This window comes from Nansenia antarctica (assembly GCF_963989245.1).
Source record: "Nansenia antarctica genome assembly, chromosome: 19".
In the NCBI taxonomy this organism is placed as follows: Eukaryota; Metazoa; Chordata; class Actinopteri; order Argentiniformes; family Microstomatidae; genus Nansenia; species Nansenia antarctica.
The window spans coordinates 18,923,154-18,946,136 of record NC_137692.1 but is presented as its reverse complement, the minus strand read 5'-3'; the positions used below and the strand labels follow the sequence as shown (position 1 = coordinate 18,946,136).

Sequence of the window (22,983 nt, the reverse complement as noted above, 5' to 3'; positions counted from 1 at the left end):
TAACTTAAAGCAACCAAACCCTCGTCATCTCTAAAACCTCCCTCACATCCTGCCTCTGGCCAGGGTGAATCACTAGATGCTAGTCTCTCTCTCTCTCTCTCTGTCTCCCCCCGCCCCTCTTCCATTCAGTGACCTGGTGAGTGTTTGGAAAGCTCTCCGCGTCTCACAGCTTCAATGTCGAGCTCAGCGGACTGTGAAGGTGACTACCTGAGTGATGCTCTGGCCCCTGAGCCTAATGGCGAATTCATAAGCTGAGGGAGGTATGAATATATCCTACGATTATTGAATGATGGAAGAACCAGCGAGCCTACAATGATGTTGCAAAACGCTGTTTCTACAGTATACGGCTGCCTGAGGACGAAATCAATATTCATGCCATGGAATTTTTGTGAAGTGAAAATCGAGAGCAGAGAGTGTGTGTAATACACAAGCCTTCCCTGAAAAGTATCTGCACTATCAATCATTCTCTCCGGCAGAAATTAACCCGTGAACTACTCCGTGCTACAAATCACACCCTCGGAACTGTGCCACAGGGTGATAATGGGCTCTGGGTCTCTCTCTCTCTCTCTCTATCTATCTCCCCCCCCCCTCTCTCTCTCTCCCCCCGCCCCCTCTTCACAATCTCTCACACTCAACCAGGTCCCTGAAATACATGACCAGCCGTGCGTCTAGACGGCAGGCCAGACAGACAGACCCTTCCTACGCTTACTTACTAACTCTCAACCTATAAGCACTATAGCAGACCTCCGAACACATGGTAATCGTCTACATTACAGTACGAGGGGCTGACACTGTCAAATGAAAAAAGCCATTCTTATGGAAATGTAGGCCGGTCGGTCTACTTTAACAACCTCTGTAAGGAGAGCTCTAAGTCATTCTCCACGAGTGCCAGACAGACCCTGCTTCCTAATTCTCCACCCTTTCTCAGAAGTGTGCACTTCTTTTCCCACTCCACAAAATGGATTTAAAACGCATAGGATTGGTGTTAGACGTGAGATGCTTTTCCATTTGAATTAGTGCACAAGTGTAGCCTTCAGGGACCAGGGTATTGGAGTGTTGGGACACTGAGTGGTGCTCTAGCTCGCTAGCGGCTAATAGGACCGAGAGTGCAGGGAAAGTCCCAGTGGAGCTAATCGCTCGCTCTGACGCCTGCCTTCTGAATCAGGACGAGAGTTAATTGCACGTTAGCTCGGTTCTAGAAGACTTTCCGCTGAGTCAATGCAATGTGTAACTCAATAATGTTCCCCCTCCCCCTCCCGTGTGCTTTCGAGAGAGAAGCTAACTAACTGCAGAGCAATATCCACAAGAACAGAAGAGAAGCCACTACACTTTACTCCAAACGCTGCCAATATCATCACCGTATATAGGGCTAGGGATGCCCTGTTGAATGTACCCACTTACTGTATAGTGCTGCTGACGCTATTAGATGAAGGCCTATAGAATGAATTCCATCTGTTTCAAACGTAATAAAACTGTTCAAACTGCTGAACGATAGCACCATAGCAAAATTGCAAAAACCACAAGAGAGGACAAATCAAAGTCGTAGTTCAAAGTGTCTTCAATAACAGAGTGTAGACTTTGAGCAGGAGAGGAGAGGATGTGTGTGGTGACTGAGGGACTGGTCTGGTTATCCAGCAGCTACCCTGGGCCGCCCCAGACACAGTACAGTACAGTACATAGGCCTAAAGGTTTTATTACTAGCCGGGCCGAACCTTAACCCAGGGCATAGATCACATTACAACAAGGCCGGGTGGGGTGCTAGGCTAACACTAACCCAGCACCCATAACTGGGTCAAATACTTTCAAATACTAAAATCATGCACACCTCAAATACCTTCAAGGTTTCGATAGACATCATAACAACTCAAAGCTAGGTGGTCGATTCAGATGACTTGAGGACTTGTTAGGGGACATTGGACATTCAGTACTCTAATGGGGGGTGCTAAACAAGTAAGAGCCTTAAAAACAAGAACAATCATTTTAAAAATCAACTCTAAAAGACACAGGTTCTCTTTCTTCATTGTTTTCATTCAAATCCAATTGCAGCGGAGGGTAGGGGAGAGGTTAGGAGCGGGTTCTCTCACAGGACTAATGTGACACTGACCAGACAACATATTAACCATGAGGTTACCATAAAGCCAGTAGCTGCCAGAGTAAAGATTGATAGCACCACCATAGAAGGAACAACACAGTCATTGTTAGCTGGTATTACTTGAGACGACTGCTGCTCCCAGCCTGATCAGACACACAATGGGGTAGTTGCGCTTTACCAAAACACTTATGACTATATAAAACACTTATTTGGGTAAAAATGTAAATAAAACAGAAAAACTTGAGCTATTGTTACTTGGTAGTACTACTTCCCACTATCATTCTGACATAGCCAAGTCAGTTGAATTGGAAATTCTAAATCACTTGCTGAATTGAAATCAAATGGACCCTAACCGTGATATGGCTGGTTGACTACTAAAGGTCTTAAGGCTATTAGCTCTGTAACAGAGATTTTTTAAAGCGATTTTGAAAGGACATTAAGGGCTTTATGAAGGGGCTTTGTGAGGGGATTATGACATTACAGTCAACGTCAATACACTAGTCCTGTTTTAACAAGATGTCCAAGAGAATGGGACTTTTAACAGGATGTTCCAATGAGACAATGAAGACTCAGCTAGCCTAGTGACTCAGCTAAGAACGTGGTAGCAGTGTCCGGCCTCCAAAACAATATGATGAGCATAGGGCCTTATGAGGATGTTAGGGTCTATGAATTCTCTGTCCCTATTCTCCACCCTTTATCCTGAGGGTGTGGACTTCATGGATCATAGGGTCTGCACCCCCCCACGTAGACGGAAAAATAATGAACTGGTGTAAGAGAGATGATGTAGTGTACACTTTCTCTCACACATGCTTGCACCAATCATATGCTTTTAAATACATTTGGGAGAGGGCACAATGTGGAAAAAGGTAAGAGAACTGGGGTGCAACATGCAACACTAGTATGTGTTCTGATTTGAAGAGGACTATAGGAAGATTAATGAGGGTCGTCTAGGGGGGAAGGAAGGAACTGTCTATGGGAGCCAGTCGTGGGAAAGCCTCCTTCTCCTCTTTCTCTCCTCTTCTCTTTTCTCTGCGCCTCTGCTGCTGTTCGATAACTAACGCCCCCAGTAACTCAGTCAGTCCCCCACATTCCTGCAGTTTGTTTTCTACATGCTGGATCACGTAGCCTACACTTCCACATTAGCATTCACTGTCGCCGAGACGCCCTGCTTGAAACGACCAATTACCTTCTGATTATCTGCAGCGCTGCCTTGCAGCAGAAACACTAAATTAACATGGTTGAAATTCTTATCTGCTTAAGTGTGTAGTATTAGTGTGTGTACTAATGTGTAGTATAGGTGTGTTAGAAAGTGTGTATTAGTGTGTGCTAGCGTGTATAAGTGTGTACTAGCTAGCATGTATAAGGGTGTACTAGCTAGCATGTATAAGGGTGTACTAGCTAGCATGTATAAGGGTGTACTAGCTAGCATGTATAAGTGTGTACTAGCTAGCGTGTATAAGGGTGTACTAGCTAGCATGTATAAGTGTGTGCTAGCTAGCATGTATAAGTGTGTACTAGCTAGCATGTATAAGTGTGTACTAGCTAGCGTGTATAAGTGTGTACTAGCTAGCGTGTATAAGTGTGTACTAGCTAGCGTGTATAAGTGTGTTCTCTCTGTGCTCTGAGGTCTGAAGGCTGCTGGACAGATGTGCTGACGTCCTAAGCCTCCTCATAGGATATTAAGGCCAGAGGACTAGAGGAGTCTCACTATCCATACAATCATATTCACAGAGCAGCAGATCTTGTCATCAGGAAGCCACAAACACACACAAGCAGGCACGCACACGCACACGCACACACACACACACACACACACACACACACGCATGCTCTTCCTCCCCCACAGTGCATCAGATTAATAGGAAGTCTCTCATTACTTGTGCAGAATGGAAATGATTAACCGTGGCGCAATTGTAGATGACTTTCACTTGCAACCAGACCTGATAACCTGATATGATCGCAGCAAAGCAGCGAAACACATCCGACCACATCAGGCCAGTAGCAAAGTTTAGACTGTAGCTACTTTGTTATTTAGTGTTCAGTTTGATACTGAGACAATCCCATACAACTGAAGGCCAAATACAGACAGACAGTCAACCAGCGTGACTCTCTCAAGAGCCTGCTATAGCTGCTGGTAACTCCAATAATTATTATTACATTGAGATGAGGAACCACATCAGTGATTGTGTGTTTCTGCACGCAGACACACAGATCCCCCCCCCTCACACACACACACACACACACACACACACACACACACACACACACACACACACACACACACACACACTAACATCTGGATCGAGGTCGCCTCCCCACATCACACACACCACAGACGTCTTCAAATATGTGTGTGTTTATACTGTTTCTGCAGTCTGTGTGTGTGTGTGTGTGTGTGTGTGTGTGTGTGTGTGTGTGTGTGTGTGTTTGTGTGTGCATGAGTGTAAGTGTTTATGGGTTAGTCAAAGCCTGGTTTGTGTGTGTCCATAGAGCACATTATCTCTGTTGAATTCAAGGCCTTAGCTCTTAGCTCCAAAACCTCAGGCTGATAACGTCATTAATTCCTAACAGCCAGGGGGACACATGGCTCTAACAAATCAGTCACAATGAACCAGACCTCACCCGCCACCAGATGCAGTGTGTGTGGATCACTTTCCTCAGGGCTGTCGGGTTTCCTGCCCACCCACCCCCACTCACCTGGTAGTAGGACTTGATCTGTCGGATCAGGATGGAGAGGTTCTGGATGCGCAGCGTCGAGTCATTGTTCACCTTCTTGTTGGTCCTTTGGACCGTGGCTTTGGGATTACTGTGAGGAGAAACAAGACACAAGAGTCAGTGTTTCATTCAGAATCAGTGTGTTGTTTTCAGCATTGTAAGTTGTTAAAACCAATGAAACAATTCTCACAGAGAAAGAGAGAAAAAGAAAATGGAAAGAACTGATCCAAGAATAGGAAGAGCGACTTTTTTTATTTTTTCTTCCACCCACCAGTCACACAAAAATTCTGTGGGAAACATTGAGTAGCCTATAGACATTTAGCCTTCTGAGGGGAGACAGGGGGATGTGAGCTTGTTGTCCGTTGGCGAAAGTGAGCATTAACAGCACAGTGATAATGGGCCGGTCTGTGGCCCAACAGTGACATTTCTTATGGTTGTGTTGACGACCCCTGTGCTATAGAGAGGGATTCCTCCGCCCAAACTAAGACCCAACAAGGTATAGATTCCTCCACCCAAACTAACACCCAACAACGTATAGATTCCTCCACCCACCCCCACTCATAGTAATAGACGGCTTTTCCACACAAACTGACAGCCAACAAAGTAGATCTAGGGCTTTTTCACTCAACCTAACCCGTATAGATCCCTCCACCCACTCTAACACCTACACAGATGGCTCCTTGGGCACTATCAGAGATCTAATCTAATCCACGTATGTCATCTACTGTGTGGTCTAGCCCCCGGAATGCATGAGCACATCTCAAATGACATCCTGTTACCTACATCGCGCCCCTGCGTAGCGCGTTACTTTGACCAGAGCCACATACTGTATGTAGGATCCAGGGAGGGCTGCTACATTGAGCTCTCTGGTCAGAAATACAGTAGAGCACTTTACAGGGAATAATAGGGTGTCATCTGAGATAAGCCTGTCTTGAACTGTGTTCTACAAAACACCTCCTTCTCTAAGCGTTATAAATTGTGTGTGTTTGTGAGAGCGTCAGAGAGAGATTGTTCTGGTTCAGTCGAGGAGAGCCAAGGAGTTGTTGCCAAGGGCTAAGAGAGTGACTACTGATGTAATCAGGGGTGGCACACTGCGTTAACCAGGCATTCCACACACTCCCACAGAAGCAAACACACACACACACACACACACACACACACACCTAGTACACACCTAGTAAGTAAACATTAGTCAAGTAGTATGGTAGTATGGCCAAGACAAACAGCCCAAACTGAAAAGTAAATGATGATTTAATGCAATATTCCCAACGGCCCTCATACTATCTAATCTAATGGTCCTCCTACTACCTAATCATCCCCTGCTTTCAACTAGCTCATTCATCCCTCCCCCTCTCCTCTGCAGCTATCCCCTAGGAGGTCGTTAATGCAAATTAGAATACGTGACAACGGCTGGTGAAAGCGGGAACAAGTCAGCAACCGACCAAACGTTCAGACTTTTATTCTGAAAAATGTCAACACAAAAGTCAACACACTCGCTAGTCAAGCCAAAATATTGCAATGCAATGTATTCACAGGGGTGCAAACTGGTGATGGCCCAAAAAGTTGATTTAAAAACATTTATTGCAGCTAACCTTAGAGGGGATAGCGCTAGCACTAATGGTGTTAAATAGATATCTCTAGCAGTAACGGTGGTCTAACAATGATGCGTGTGTAAGTAGCGGCAGCCCTGACCTGAACACCTGCAGAATTACTTCGAAAACAGTTTACTGTGACTGTGTTCTCTGTGCTGTCTGGAATTGTACCTAGCTGCCTGAAGCTAAAAGGTATTTCAACAGCAGCAGAGTTTAGCAAACAGGGAGATTAGTTAGCGTGCGCATCCTGTGACTTGGATGAGACACTTAGACCCCCCCCCCCCCTCCTTCCCTTCCACACAAAATCTTTATTTTGCAGATCTACACGATTCACATAGATGACATATTTTGAGATAAAAACGGCTAATTTAGCAGAAAGGTGAGAGGTTTGCACCCCTGATTCAGTGGGTAATCCCGACTACTACTACCTAGTTAGTGTAGAGAGTATGGGGATTAATCACAGAATCCATTGCATTGCAATGTTTTGGCTTGACTAGTGAGTTTTTTTCAGAATAAAAGTCCATAAACCATTTTGATTGGTTGCCGACTTGTTTCTGCTTTGCACTGTCCCCAGGACTGTGGTGTCTATGGTGAGGACTTCACCATGATCCCAGGTGTTCTAATCAGTGACCTACCACCTTGTCATCACGCCAGCGTGTCCTCACCAGTAACCAACCACCTGAGCAACGCTGACCCAGTTTACTGCATGTCCCTTCTCTCCTGGGATGTATTCAGATTCAGTGAGGTGAAACATTCACAGCTTTGCAGGTACACTGTAGACATTAAGGCCCAAACCCCATTTCACCCCATGGCCCTATATTTTAGTCCTCCCCCTCCATTTTGTGGATTCATATGTAGGGATAGGTGTGTCCCAATGGAGACTATCGCTAAGCCACGCCCCCTTTGAAAACTCGGACAAACAAACAACGCTTCACTGACAGTGACTGACTGCCGACCGTGACTGAATGACATTCAATGACTTACAATGGTCGGGAGTTGGCAAATTTCTGATTTCTGATTTACCACAGCAAGTAATAGACATGTTTTTTTTTAAAGATGACAAGAATATTTCGTCTAGAGGCTTTTCACCATCAGATATTAGCGAGTTGTTTGTCCGAGTTTCCTGCCTGTAGTGACTTTTGCTGTGATATGATTGGCCAATTTCTATTTTGGGGCGTGGCTTAGCGAGGTCCATTCCCCTATTGTGTAGGGGTAGTAGGGCTAAGTGGAAGGACTACATAGCCCTCCAAACTGAGTTTTTTCAGACGCACACTCCGAACGGAGTTACAAATGAAGTGTTATGAAATCCCAGAATGCCTTGGGAATCATCTGCAAGAAAAAGACTCTCTCCTCTCCTCTTCTGTTGTCTGTGCAGATCTGCAGCCAGTCTGGTTTTTATGAGCTATGGGACTGGGACTGGGAGATTAACCTGTGCGGGCCCGGGCCTGTCCTGGCCTGGTCTGGTCTAGACTACTTCTCTAGCCAGATGGCTGGAGGTGAGCGTCGTCTCTGGATGCTATTCTCTGATCTCATCTCTGGCTGACCCTCCTCCTCCGAGGCAGGGCTGCACAGCACGGATGGATCCATCTAGAAGCTTGGCTGATAACAGTGTGGATATATCAATACTCAGCCCCGCCCCCCTGACAAAAAAAGGAGGCTGGCTCGCTCTGCCTGTCTCCTGCTGGGGCTCCGGTTTTGTTGCTGTGGGGCCAGGTGGGATATGTCTGTATATCTGTTCATTATGTCAATCTTGTTTGTCTTCTGTGTCACTATTTGTCTTTGTAATGCATTTTCACTAATAATAATAATTATATATATATATATATATATATATATATATATATATATAACAAATATATAATATATCTAAAAACAAATATATAGATATATCAATACTATGTTGGAGGATGGGCGATGTATTATTATTTTTTAGATGAAATCTCTCATTGGTCATTAAATCCATAGTAAACAGGTTTGTGCATGTGTGTGTGTTCTGGGTGCATACATGTGTGTGTGTGTGTGTGTGTGTGTGTGTGTGTGTGTGTGTGTGTGTGTGTTCTGGGTGCATACATGTGTGTAGTGTGTTTGTGGAATGCAGCCATGCGTGCGTGTGTATGATCTGAACATGTCTGCATCAGTGATCCAATTCCTGAGCCTTTAGCTAGTATGCCTAACACAGTTGTATATAATCATCATATGCACATTCACATTTCAAATGAACCTTGACACAATTAGCCTCCTCCCTGTTCACTCAGTTCTACATAATTCCACACAGAAGCTCTATCTACTCAGCCAGGCATAAAATGATTCTTCCAATGCTCGACAAAATCTAAACGCTGCTGATGCTTAATAGGCGCGTTGCCAAGCAACTGCTGAATATTAGTACACAGACGGTACACAGTTTGGGAGTGTCATAGAGAAGGCTACCAACATTCTCTGTTGTTGAAGGTTAGCATTATCAGTGATAAAGACCACCAGTGAAAGACCACAGAGGAGCTACCGTATGTTGACAATATTCATGTTTCATAATGAAAGCAGCCACCTCCTGTCTTCTCCTTAGAAGTAAAGCAACAACACAGTGAATGTGTAAAAAGGTGCTCCCGCACAATTATTGCTTGGTCTTCTCTCACACACACACACTCTCTCTCTCTCTCTCTCTCTCTCTCTCTCTCTCTCTCTCTCTCTCTCTCTCTCTCTCTCTCTCTCTCTCTCTCTCTCTCTCTCTCTCTCTCTCTCTCTCTCTCTCTCTCTCTCTCTCTCTCTCTCTCTCTCTCTCTCTCTCTCTCTCTCTCTCTCTCTCTCTCTCTCTCTCTCTCTCTCTCTCTCTCTCTCTCTCTCCTCAGTCCTGCTCGTCAGAGACAGTGGGTCCTTTTTAATGGCAGTTTGAATGGCTGTGATCACATGACCTCCGTTTTCATTTAGAGCCCCTCTAGAGGGGCACAGCGGGGGGTCGTTTTAACCCCTTAATTAAATAACACAGAGGGAGCTGTAATCCTGTCAGGGACGCCCAGAGAGAGAGAGAGAGAGAGAGAGAGAGAGAGACAGAGAGAGAGAGAGAGAGAGAGAGAGAGAGAGAGTGAGAGTCGAGAGACAGAGGACGGTCATATGAATCACATCTCTCTATACAGGAACCAGAGAAACACTGCCAACAACGCACACCATGAAAACACAATCCCATTGATGAACACAACACAAGGCTCAGTTTAGCTCAGCCTCGAGTCCATACCACACACACAGTGGCACAAGCACAGACACACACGACAACCCCCCCCCCAAGTTGTGCTGGCTGCAGGCATGTGAATAGGGCCTATTGTGAGGCAGACAAAAACCCAAATACTGTACCTCGTTGATAAAAAGAGGGGCTTGGGTTAAAAACAGGAGAGAGTCAATGCACAAGTCAATAGTCAACACAACACAGAGCACAATAGAGCCCCGGGCGCTCCTGCTCCCGCCCGTGCGTCGGTGAGTAACCTACTTCTGACAGGCCGCATCACACTCACCCTGGGCAGGGAGGAGAGCACTGGGCTGGCCGACACACGGAGCGGAGAGAGGCCATGTCTGAACACAGCGGGAGGAACGGGGGTGGTGTGTGTGTGTATGAGTGTGTGCTGTGTATGTAGGCTGTGCGCGTGTTTATTTGGTGCGTGTGTGAGAATTGTATACGTCTATTGTATGCGTAGTGTGTGTGTGTGTGTGTGTGTGTGTGCGTGTGTGTGTGTGTGTTGACTTCCCAGGGGACATCATAGAGAGCTAGCCAATCACCAGAGAGGAATGTGGATGTTGATGTGTGCTGTGCATGTAGGCTGCGCGGGTTTATTTTGTGCGTGCGTGAGAATTGTATACGTCTATTGTATGTGTAGTGTGTGTGTGTGTGCGTGTTGACTTCCCAGGGGACATCATAGAGAGCTAGCCAATCACCAGAGAGGAATGTGGATGTTGATGATGATGATGATGATGATTGTAAAGTCACCCCAATGTGGTTGGTGGTCAGAGTGTGTTCACTGCCACAGAGGACTGTGTGTCATGGAAGCCCACCTAAAGAACTGCTGCAGTGTGTGTGTGTGTGTGTGTGTGTGTGCTCCTCCATTCGTTTTTTATTGTTTTAACCGAGCCAGGAATGGGCCTTACGCACGCACGCACGCATGCACACACACACACACGCGCACACACACGTATTCACACACACACACACACACACACACACACACACAATGTAATATGCTGTGTTTTAATGGGATTCTCTTTCAGTTTCCATGGGGCCTTTTTCCTGAATCTATCCCTTTGGGCCTCTCCGTGGCCTTGTTAAAGTTGTCTCTTCTCAAGGTCATCCTTTCAACAGCTGTTTCCTGAATGTCTTTCTGTCTGTGTGACTCACAGTGCTTGTCACAGCTCAACATCCGCCTGCTACAACGGTCTGGAGAAGCGGCCGCAAGACGTCCCTGTACAACGGGTCATTTAAAAACAGCCGGCAAACCAGGTTACCTACAACTTTCACTACACCTTCGATAAGAGATGCAGAGATGTCTTGATCCAGTGGAAAGTAAAGACACAGAGTCCGCGCGCGCGCGCGCGAGAGAGAGAGAGAGAGAGAGAGAGAGAGAGAGAGAGAGAGAGAGAGAGAGAGAAAGAGAGTAGAACAGGTATCTGGGATGTGAGTTCTGTCAACTGCAGTAGTTGTGTCAACTGCAGTACATTTCATGTCTACAGTGTACCTGCGAAGTTGAATCTAAATACATCCCAGGAGAGAGGGGACACGCAGTAAACTGGATCAGCGTTGCTCAGGTGGTACTGAGGTCACTGATTACAACACCTGGGATCATGGTGAAGTCACCCTGCTCTGGTTTTGACGCAATGTCAATCGCTACCGCCAATAACTCAGGCCTTGAGAGACAAAGGAAGAGGGAGGGAGAAAGGGAAATAGGGGGGAAAAAGAAAGGACAGGTTCGAGAGGAAGAGATGCGGCGCGTGGAAGATCATCAATAATACAGCCTGTGGTCTATGTGAAATCCCCAATGCAGCATGGGGGAGATGTGTGTCTGTCTGTCTGTAAGCCTGTGACAGAGGCCCTTTGATCTGGCAGAATAAAGAGCCCAGCGGTGGAGGGTTCAGGAGACACACACCAGCGAACATCCAGCAGGAATCCTAACTATGCCCCCTCCTGCACCCCTGCTGGAGCAAGAACAAAAGCAGGAGGCGTGCTGCTCAGAGAAAACACAGAGGGGGGCGGAGAATAAAGAGAGAGGGAGGAGAGGAGAGAGAAAGAAATTAAAGAACAGAGAGAGGAACAGAGGGGGGGGGGGAGTCAGAGTGAGGAAAAACAGAGCGAGTGGACAGGCATGTTGTGTCTGGTTTTGTGCTGGAGGAGGTGGTGGTGGGGGGGGGGTGGTCTTATCACACGTTTTTGTTATCTGTCTGAAAAGCACAGTTGGGGTGTAAGTGTGTGGGGGGGGGGGCTGCTGGAAATTTCAATCCAATCTGGATTAAGTTCGTTAAAACGTGTGTCCTTAACAGATATCCTTATCTGGTGCTAAGCTGCTACTTCCCACTACTGTGTTAAGTGGTTCCGACGGTGTGGGAGGGAGAGGGGGGCAGGGCGGGGCGGGGCGGGGTGGGGGGGCAGGATGGGCCGGGGCTTTGGTCCTGGAAGAGGTGTTGAAAGGGGGGCTGTCCAACACAGGCAGGGCAGAGACCCCCTACAGCTGCTAGTAGGCTCCAGGTGGAGTTAATGAGACGTGTGTGTGTGTGTGTGTGTGTGTGTGTGTGTGTGTGTGTGTGTGTGTGTGTGTGTGTGTGTGTGTCAGGAGTATAGTGTCATTAATCAGTAGTGAAGAAAAACTAATTGAAGACATATCATATTATTCACTTCCGTCTTTTCATTTAGAAAACAGAGCAGAGGGTCACTGAAGTGGTCTAATTGGCGGTACAGTTCTGAGGGATAAATGTCATTGGCTGTACAGTTCTGAGGGATGATGTAATTGGCTTGACAGGTTTTGAGTCGGGATCAAATTGGCTGGGCGGTGGTGAGGGGCGGCTCTAATTGGCTGGGCGGTGGTGAGGGGCGTCTCTAATTGGCCGGGCAGCAGTTGTCACTTAGACGGGCAGGACGTGGTGCCATCTGTGCCTCCAGCTAGCCGTTAGCTAATCCAGGGGAGGAGGGCCCCTCTGCTTCCTGGACGACCTCCTAGGCTAACTAATGTCTGGACTCTAGACTGGCCATCTCCCCTGTCAACAGCATGAAGAGAGAGACGTTCAACTACAGGAAACTACAGCTGCTGAAGTCATTTGTAGTCCAATCTCTGTGTGTGATACATACAACCATCACATGCCTGTATCGTTCAACACAGAATGCTCCAAATGGTTGTTAACTTAACCAAATTCTTGACTGCTTTATGTTAATGCAGCATATTGATGCATCTCCAAGGCCGACTGTGCACACAGCCTAGCTTGTACTAGCCAGACAGATGGTGGTTTACTGTATGCCTTGCGTGCAAAATGTGTGTTTTCTTTTTAAAGGATTCTTTTGATGAATTTTCCAACCATTCAACTTTCAACTTTCATTCTCTTGATAATGGACCCAGTGCGCCCCTAGGACACTCGAACGATCACAGGCAAGTCAATACCAAGTAGCATTAGGCCTCCGTCTACGACGACAGCACTTTGCCGATCTTTCAAGAGACAAACATGAGGAGTGCTAAGGCGCCATGTAGGGCAAAGCCAATGAACATGGCAAGCTTCTGGGGAACTTTCATAAAGACCTAATCTGGGCAAAACATGAACACCCGCCACATGCGTGTAGGCTAGATTTTGGCATTTTGGTAAATCTGTATATCTGACCAGCCACTTTGGTGGGTAACCAAAAAGGTTTACGAATACTTAATTTTAAAAACAAAACTGGTGTGATACACAATTATTATCACTGTTGATTCAACCTTTATGACAACACTCCTGCTGCTCCGGCCTCCTCCAGCTGACTAACTGCTGTACATCTCACTCACGCTTCTCCTGACTTTCAAACAAACCCCAGAAGTCTATGAGCTTTATTAGTTACAACAACGTCTCCGGTTACAACCTTAAATAAAGCATAACAGTACAATTCAATGACACGTGACAGCATGAGATAGCAAGTAACACACGACTGCGTGAGATTGACATGCACTAAAAATATTTTGCTGTATGTTGACAGGAGTATAATGCGAAACAGACACCTTTGCTGGTAGACCAAAAAGTTAATTGTATGCCCTGGGCCTAATGCAGTTCTATCTGCACAGCAAGTTTTTCTAAGTCAAACATAGAAGACATTAACTTTGTTAGCCACAAAAACAAAAACAGGCAGAGGCTATGGGACAGGCAGGGGCAGTATGAGTTCAACCAACACCATGGTTACCATAACCAACCACCTCTCAAACCAACACTTAACCAAATCAACTCATCAAATCAAAAGGTAGAGTACGCCTACTATCTAGAGTTTTAAAAAACACTAAACCATGAGGTACTGTACAGTATGAGATTGAAAGGGAACAGTACAAAGTAAATGCTTAGAGCGAAAGAGGACATTTAGATGGCACTGTAAGATGAAACTGTTGCAAGTAAGTGAGTGTTGAGCACGCAGCCTCAATAAACTGTAAGACTGAGACAAAGACTGGCTTCACAACAGCTTTCTGACAATGTGCCTTCTGTGAGAGGGAGTCTTGCTGGGCCGACAAGTGCCAACAGCTGCCCAACAGACACACACACACATACACACACACACACGCACGCGCCAAGTGAACACAGCTCGACTACACTTGATAAAACTGACTTGCCTCGCACAACCATGCTGACAGATCATACAATGCTGGCGAGTGCTAGTCTATGATGACTGGGCTTGAAAATTAATGGCAATAGGCGGCATGGAGAGACAGACAAGACTATGACTGCAGTCAGTGTGTTTGCAAGGTCATTGTTGCCAACCTTGCAGAGACCACTCCAAGAGCTACGCAAGCGCAAGGACAATGTTGCCAAGTCAGCAAGAGGGATAGCTCGTACCAGGAAATGGTGATGAGCAAACGGTGCCAGAAACCTGCAGATTAGATTAGGCCCCTTAATAGAATTAGAGATGAGAGACAGTTTGAGAGGAAGTGCTTGAAATTTGACAACATCACCAACATCACACAATCCATGGACAATCTAACATTGTACTTGAATGAGGTCTGAATGAGCTTATCAATGGGTATTGTCAGTATGGAAAGTTGAGCCAATGCTGTCAGATGGGACAAGATAACCTTGTTTGGGGGAGTCAGCCTACTCAGAGTTAACAGGTCCTAAACCATAATAGGCGCACTAGCTGGCAGACAATGAGAACTGCCTTTTTTTAACCAGGGGTTACGGTACAGAGAGACGGATTCTACATTTTCCCACCTCCTCTAGGTCTGGGCTGGTTGCGTGGTGAGGTGAGGTGAGGCTGTGACTGTAAGAGAGCCAGGCAGTATAACTGATCTACAGATCTAACAGTAGCTGTGCCGCACGCCGGGCGGTGGAACCTTCCAGTAGGCTGCAGATGACACTTCGCGTTCTGACATTTTCTGTGACTGACTTGACCGCTCAACTGGAAGAGGAGCTGCTGCTGCTGCTGTGTCGACCAGCGCTACAAATGTAGAGAGGGCTCGAGCCAAAGGTGGAACCCCTCACTGACTGACTGATGCATCTCGGAAAACACTTCCACCCAAACTGATATAATTGACTTATGTCGTTACTGTAATAATGGGGCTGAGAAATGTGACTGATCAAAGGCGCCCTTCTGTTTTCTCTGACTTGACAAACGTGGACTGTGCGTTGGGGTCAGAATTTGGCATGGATTGAATGTGAGCAGTGCCTCGTCTGCACTGTATATGTAGGGAACTGTACAGTGACAATGCAATTGATAGAAGAAGCGTGGCCATTCATCATGGGTGGAGAGAGAGAGAGAGAGAGAGAGAGAGAGAGAGAGAGAGAGAGAGAGAGAGAGAGAGAGAGAGAGACAGAGACAGAGACAGACAGAGAGAGAGAGAGAGAGACAGAGAGACAGAGAGAGAGAGAGACAGAGAGAGAGAGGGAGAGAGAGAGACAGAGAGAGAGAAAGGAGGGGGAGAGAGAGGACTTGACTTACATCTCAAGCATAATCTCGTTCATATAAATGCCATCCACCAATTCAATATATTCCGACAGTTTGCTGCCATCCTGCCCGAACGACTCCCCAGCCGTCTTGACCTGAAATAAAGACAATAACACACAGCAAAACGTGTCAGTTTTAACAAAAAAGCAATTGTCATTATCTTAATTAGAGGTCTAAAAAAATGCCTTAGCACAGTTTAATTAGGGTTGGTGCCTTACCCAAGCGACCAGAGGCGTGAGCAAGAAATCCTCCAACAAAGGCGTAAAAACCTCGCTTTCCATTTTCTCTTTGCAGGCGGGGAATTTCTTGCAATTCCAGGGGAATTATGGATTTTAAAAAAGCAGTTTCTACCTCCTTGTGTGTGGGGGAATTTCCGCAATGTGGGTGCCTTTCCCCCCCCCTCCCTTCAGACACACAATCTTAATTTAGACGCTCGCTCATGTGTTTGATTCAATTAAACAGGCACTCATTTTGCAAAAACAATGTTCATTGATAAGACGTCCGATCGTTGCGAAAGACAGAAAACTGGAAGGTAATAATCCACAATTTGCTTGTCAGACCCGAGCGCAACCAGATGAACAGGATTTTACAAGGAATGCATTGCAATTTTTTGCAAATGCATGGAATCTAGTCTATCTAGTCTGTTTTGTAGGCTATGCCTGTCACAGCAGCTGACCTACCTCCAACTAGGCAACACAAGAGGTTTAAAACATAAAAACAGCTCTGTATATTAGAGTAAAAAAAGATAAATTAAGCTACAGTGGAACACATTCAAATGCATATGGAGAACGCACTGGAGAAACTAGTACAAGACATTAATTTTAAGTATTTCCATAAATGAAAATTCGAGTTAGAAAAAAAAAAGCCGAGTCTTCATGAAATATTTGCCACAAATATCAGCCATATTCCTGGCTGAGTGTCGTAAAATCTTCCTCCAAAATCCAAATAAAGCCAAGGGTTATTAAAGGTTATTCCTTAGGATATTTTAGGGCAATTTTTCCCTCTATCACTGTGACTCTCCCCTTTTTTCCAGCCTAGACAGTAACGGCTGCAGGAGATACTGATTTGAGTTCAGGGATGGAGCTCGAACGCTAGACGACCGAAGCACCGCCTCTCTTGGCAAACATCCATGAAGGAGGACGTGTCTTCTTCCGCCAAAATCAACTTGCGCTTCTGCGCTCTGATTGAAACAAGAGCAAGAAAATAGAGCGGCATATTTTTTTTACACCCCTGAAATAGGTTGTGTTTCTATTTAATTGTTATCCGGGCAGAATATACAACCTCAATTTTACATGGCTTGTTGAAAAGTCATGTAAAATGTTTTGTCAGTGAAATGATCTAAATGCATGCTACACTACTGCATACATTATCTCAAACAAACTGACTAACTAGATCATAGTTAAGTCAGTGGTGGGAGTAATAAGAATAGCCATGCAATAATTTGTGTTGTGGGCCTATATGTGAGTGGATTTACAAAGAATAATACATAAAAAAGTAACAGTCATTCCTGGCTGACGGTTGAGGGAATGTACTGACACCTGGTGGATGTCACACTGTGCACAAAAGGTGCATTAAAACAATATTCAATATTTCATAGGGCTGGTTTCCCAGAAACAGATTGGACTCATTTACATTTTCAATAGAAAATCTCAATTGAAGGTGCATTTTTCCATATCAATGATTTTTAACACATCTACATATGAACCCTTATATAGGTTCTATGTGACCAAATGAACTGTTTCATCTGAATCACATTAATATGACTCTCAGATCACCAAATTGCCATTCCAGGGTAGGCATAATTCATTGATTAAACTGAAATACTAAATAATGGAATGGAATAGCGGAATGCATAATGTGATATGGGTTTGCTGTTCCCAGACATTCCAGTAGGCATTTGTATCAATCTGTAATTATGACCCACGTACTGGAATCTATCAGAAGCTGTGTCAGAGGTCAGGTGTCGGCCATGTTGTGAGTGAGTCCATAGCCCAGAGCCATTCACCCTCAGATTGCCACACAGTCAGCCACAGCACGTGCATATAAGCCCTTATAGCCCTCTTTGAAATAATGGGGAGAGGGGCAAGACAACCCAAGTAGGCAATTTAAACACACATTATCGACATGAACATGTGTATGTCAGACAGCAACGGCTTACCTGGTAATCAATGTATGAAAGCACAAGCATGTCACTTTCCCCTGAACCAAATAATCATTAAGAAGGGCAATTCACCAGTCCCCAAAGATACAGATCCATTATCCTCAGTAGCTAGCGAACCAATTTAGAATGCACAGCATTTCTGTGGGATGCTAGTGTAGGGCATTACTTTATTATTTGACTTTACTTTGTTGATCCCACACGGTAGTCTAACACATCACTGAAATAAATGGGTATTTATTTACAAAGATAAAATTCATGAATAAAATACCCAGGTTGATAAATAACCTTCCTGAAAGACAGATAGATATGACACAAAATGTAGCATAATTCTACAGTCCATACAAATATTTGTACTCCGGGAACAAACTAGGAAATGTTCTGAGCTCATTTGAATAACTGTCATGACTGTCTGTTAAAGTGACTTCTTCTTTTTAATGTGTTGTTTTACTGTTTTTTTTAAATGTATATCTGTTTTATCTGCACATTTGTAAAGCACTTTGTAACACTGTTTTAAAAAGGTGCCATATAAATAAAGTTTATTATTATTATTATTATTATTATTATTACTTCCTGCTGAAACCTTGTCATCTCCCTTGACCGTAGGGGTTTATTGATGTTTAAAAAGAGGAGACGTTAGTTAAACATTCCATGTGTTCTCTGGTTTGGGGTCGAGGGGACGAGACTGTAACCAAGATGGATGTTGTGTTGTTGTCAGCCTATATTTGGTAGGGTTGAGTGAATGAGTACATTTAATTTGACAATACATACAGAGTTGGTTCAGCCATGTTAAGTCAACATAAAAGAGGGAGAAAAGAGGAGGAGGAGGAGGGGGGAGATTCAGATTCAAATATGCAGAGAAAGGAGCCCACACGCCTGGACAAACACTATTACAGATACAGTAATTGATGTGCATCACGCTGACTCATGTTGCTCGGCAAACCGACTTTTGTGTGTGTGGGTGTGGGTGTCTGTAGCATTAGTATATAAAGTACTCTGCTCCTCTAAATCTGTGTGTGTGTGTGTGTGTGTGTGTGTGTGTGTGTGTGTGTGTGTGTGTGTGTGTGTGGGCGTCTCTCCACATTTTAATGTAAAACCAAGCTGTAGCATTAGTATAGAAAGTACTCTGCTCCTCTAAATCTGTGTGTGTGTGTGTGTGTGTGTGTGTGTGTGTGTGTGTGTGTGTGTGTGAAGACCAAGGAATGACTGTGCAGGAGCACCTTTTAACACATTCACTGTGTCGTCGCTTCACTTCGGAGGAGAAGACAGGAGATGTGTGTGTGTGTGCATATTTGTGCATAAACTCTTGATTTAGACAGTGAGAGTGTGAGCGTGTCTCTTTCATCAAATCCAGGTCCATTATTCATCATCATTTTTGTGTGTTGTGTCACAGAGCAGTATGATTGGTCACCTGGTGTGTGAGCAGTTCTAAGATTTGCGGTAACATTCCTCTCACAGCCAGAATACACAGCAGGGGAAAGAACTCAACAGAATTCCTTCAACTTGGCGGGCTTCCTCAAACCCAGACTGCCCCCTTTGGCTGAGAAAACTCAAACCCTACAAAGCTAGTTTGCTCAAATGAAACTGGAGCAGAGGTGCATGGAAAAATGTCCACATTCAGTCAAAGTCTTGTTAATCTAGCCTATTGCCTAAAGCAAGTATTCCACTGAAAAAGCACAATGCTAAAAGCTCACTGCGTTCCAACAACAGCAGTAAAGCATTTATCCAGGCCCTTGACCTCACCTCCCCTTCTGAGATCATACAGCCAGCTAACTGTCTATCTTTCGCTCTCTATCTTTCTCTCTCTGTCCTCCCCCCTCTTATTTCTGTCTCCCCCCTTCTCTGCCTCCCCCAACCATCACTCTCTATCTCTCTCTCTCTCTCTCTCTCTCTCTCTCTCTCTCTCTCTCTCTCTCACTCTCTGCCCCGAAAATGACTGTTTCCTGTTGGTTATTGGTATTTAAAACCTCACCACAAACACTCTTAGACTCTCTGTCCCACGAGGCACTTGAATATGAATGTGTACTGAAACATATTGTATCATCAACCTTACCGCCTCAACATGACAGATAATTGGGGCGCTTAGGTGGCGTAGTGGGTTAAGCGTTGACCATGTAATCCTGCATGTCATCCCTCCTCTCTCTCTCTCACCCATCCTTCCTGTCTAAATCTCTACTGTATCTGTCAATAAAATGAAAAAAATATGAGTGGGACTGGCCCACTCAGAAAAAAAAAGGGGAAAAAAGACAGATAATTGACATGAAGCTTTAGAGATGGCTTGCCCTCCCTCCATCCTGTTGGAGGCTGATATGGGACATCAAACTTATCTGATCATATAAGCCACATACTGCCTCTCCCCCTGGTGGAATGAGCTTCCCACTGCTGTCAGAACTGCAGAATCACTCCCCATCTTCTACTGAAGACCCATCTCTTCAGACTACACCTTAACTGTCCCTCCTGACACATCTACTTACCCTCTACCCCCTGTACAGTTTCTCCAGTGTCATAATAAAAAAAAAAGGAAAAAAAAGACCTTCCTTCTTATAGCACGACGACTGCCAATGGCCTGAGCATAGATTATTTTTCCTTGCTATGACTGGTGGAAAAGTACTCACTTACTTAGTCAAATGCATTTGCTGTAAGTCGCTTTGGATAAAGGCATCTGCTAAAATAAATGTGTAATATTTATTCATTATTTAAATGTGAATGTGATCAAATCCTCTTGCTGTTGACATAAAGCCACTGGGGGCAGTGTTGCAGTCTGATTACAACATAATCGACCAATAGATTCCCTGCTGTTTTTGTCTTTAACTAGACCATCAACACCTCAATGTCACCGTGATTTCCCATAGAACCGTTAGTAATACAGAAACAGAGGGCATGCTTTATTTGGTTTACAGATGCTCATACTATCAAAAGTGTCAGCGTGTGTTTGAGCAGATCCTTCCACACTGCCATGTACCATAAGCACGCACACCTCACACCTGACAAAGACTATCACTGTCTTCCTCTTCAAGCCTCAGTCATCAACGTGACCATCCCCAGGGGTTCATTCACATCCACTGCTTGGTGAGACGTGAGCCAGAATAGCTGCATTAGCAATCTGACTTGTTTTGGGATGTTAAGGCAAGGCAAGGCAAGTTTATTTGTATAGCACATTTCATACAACAGGGGCAATTCAAAGTGCTTTACATACATTATTAAAATACAGCAAGAGGAGCATAGTAATATATGGCGGGAGATGTATTTTGGTCCAAGACCATTTTGTGATTTGTATGCAATTAGGAGTACTTTGAATTCAATTCTTGGAGAGACTGGTAGCCAGTGTAGGGATCTCAGGACTGGTGTAATGTGTTTAAACGTCTTCGTTTTTGTTAGGACCCTAGCAGCAGAGTTTTAGATGAGCTGCAGCTTAGATGAGTGTATCATATTTTAAACATATAAAGTACAATAATTATAAGAAGTTATGCACTACTGTAGTACATGTCTCATCTAATTTCAGTATATACTATCCTCCAGTAGTCTCTCCAAATATGCGGTCCTCCTGCAGGCTTCCTGTCATAAACATTCCTCCTGTGGAATTCTCCCAGTGTGGTCTGACGCGTAATCCTTCTAGAAGACCCAGTCATGATTGCCTGCCAGAGTCCCAATAAACTCTAATTCTCACCCTGTCGGTGAAAAGCTCACTGGATTAGCCAAAAAATGAATCATTGCGGTGTTTCTATAGCTGTTAGGGCCTCCACCAGCACAGTATGAAAATGATTAAAGCTCTCACACACACACGCACACATATTCGTTTTTGCCCCTTAGGGGGCCCGCTAGTTTGCCCCCTTTCCAGTGGTTCTACGCCTCTGTAAAAAACCAGACGAGGTAAAGAGGAATTCCTAAACACAAATATCACTTCAAATTAACAAAATTCAAAACTTTTGCACACCTATGTTTTGGGCTCCATTTCTAGCATATAGCACTTGTGGGGGCCACTTTCCCACATATACATATTTCTAGCTTGAGGGGGTATTTGAGGTAGCTAGCTAACCATCAACCCCGCAGCTTGCTGTTCATTATTTTGATAATAAATCTATGGCTATAACCCAGCCAGCCATCCCGGTGTTTGAAATGTAGTGAGATAGCAAGCTATCAAATCAATGTGTTAGCTAGCTAAAGCGGTGAGGAAGTAGCTTGCATGTTTCTGGGTAGCCAAACATGAAAAAGAATTGTGATAAGATTGTGGATCGTAATCTTGGTGCAACATCCAAAAAACTGAATGTGATCAACTATAAGGGGTGTGCTCAGGGAAGGAGGGGGATCTGGATTTTGTAAACTATAGACTATAGTTGAATAGCCCAGATAGGGAGAAAAAAAAGTAATCACACATGAATCAATATATTTTATTTTTACCGGCCTAATAACTTATCACAAACAATCATTAAAATATCTTGTATTTGAATACATTATTTATAACAACACATTTATATCATTACTCAAGAGCCCTATGCAGAAAACATCTAGATATGGGACATTTTCTTTCACACAAAACTTTCTGAGTAGTACAATTGTGACAGGACAGCAGCTGGTGAAAGTGGCAACAAGTCAGCCTAGTTAGTGTAGAGTAGTGGGGATTACTAACCGAATCCATTGCATTGCAATATTTTGGCTTGACTAGCGAGTGTGTCATTGACTTTCAACAACGTTTTTCAGAATAAAAGCCCAAACATTTTGATTGGTTGCCGACTTGTTCCCACTTTCACCAGCTGCTGTCACAATTGTGATATAGTGGAAGAGTGTAATCTGTGTAATAACTGGAGAAGCTCAGAGTTTCTGAGGAGCACTTGAATGTACCATAGGCACATGAAGATAACCAGTGTTAAAATATTAAACCATGTTTGATACTGTGAACACTGAACAGACAAAACCACGTTGATAAGTTATTTATGTCTTACTATCAGGTTGTCCTTTCATATGACTAAACTCAACCCTGTGTTACTGGCAAGTCGTGAGTTTAGAATGATAAGGTTCTATCTCCGTTTAGAATGATAAGGTTCTATCTCCGTTTAGGGTAGTTCAGAGATATTGAGCGTCAACGTTTTTACATTCCATTATGTTTTGTGAGATGGAACCTTTGTATTTGATTAATTACTAACAAACAAACAAAATCAATATTTAAAAAATAACACCACACAGGCATTAATAAACACCTAATGGATCAGATTATGTAAAAAACTCAATTTTGACCAAAAATTGAGATAGAACCTTATAATTCTAACGTCACGAAGTCAGAGATCAATGACTACCTAGT

At 44.4% G+C, this 22,983-nt stretch overlaps 1 protein-coding gene across 1 annotated transcript in view; it reads right to left on the bottom strand.

Moving 5' to 3' along the window:
* LOC308174199 (girdin-like) overlaps positions 1-15,810 on the bottom strand; it is a gene marked incomplete at both ends in the record, with an annotated part of 79,067 nt that extends 63,257 nt beyond the window's left edge. The window contains 3 exons of the mRNA XM_080549281.1: positions 4,790-4,898; positions 15,524-15,624; positions 15,748-15,810. Of these exons, the coding sequence (XP_080405407.1) occupies positions 4,790-4,898; positions 15,524-15,624; positions 15,748-15,810 (273 nt within the window). The remainder of the gene's footprint in view (positions 1-4,789; positions 4,899-15,523; positions 15,625-15,747) is intronic.
* Between the last annotated feature and the right edge of the window lie 7,173 nt (positions 15,811-22,983).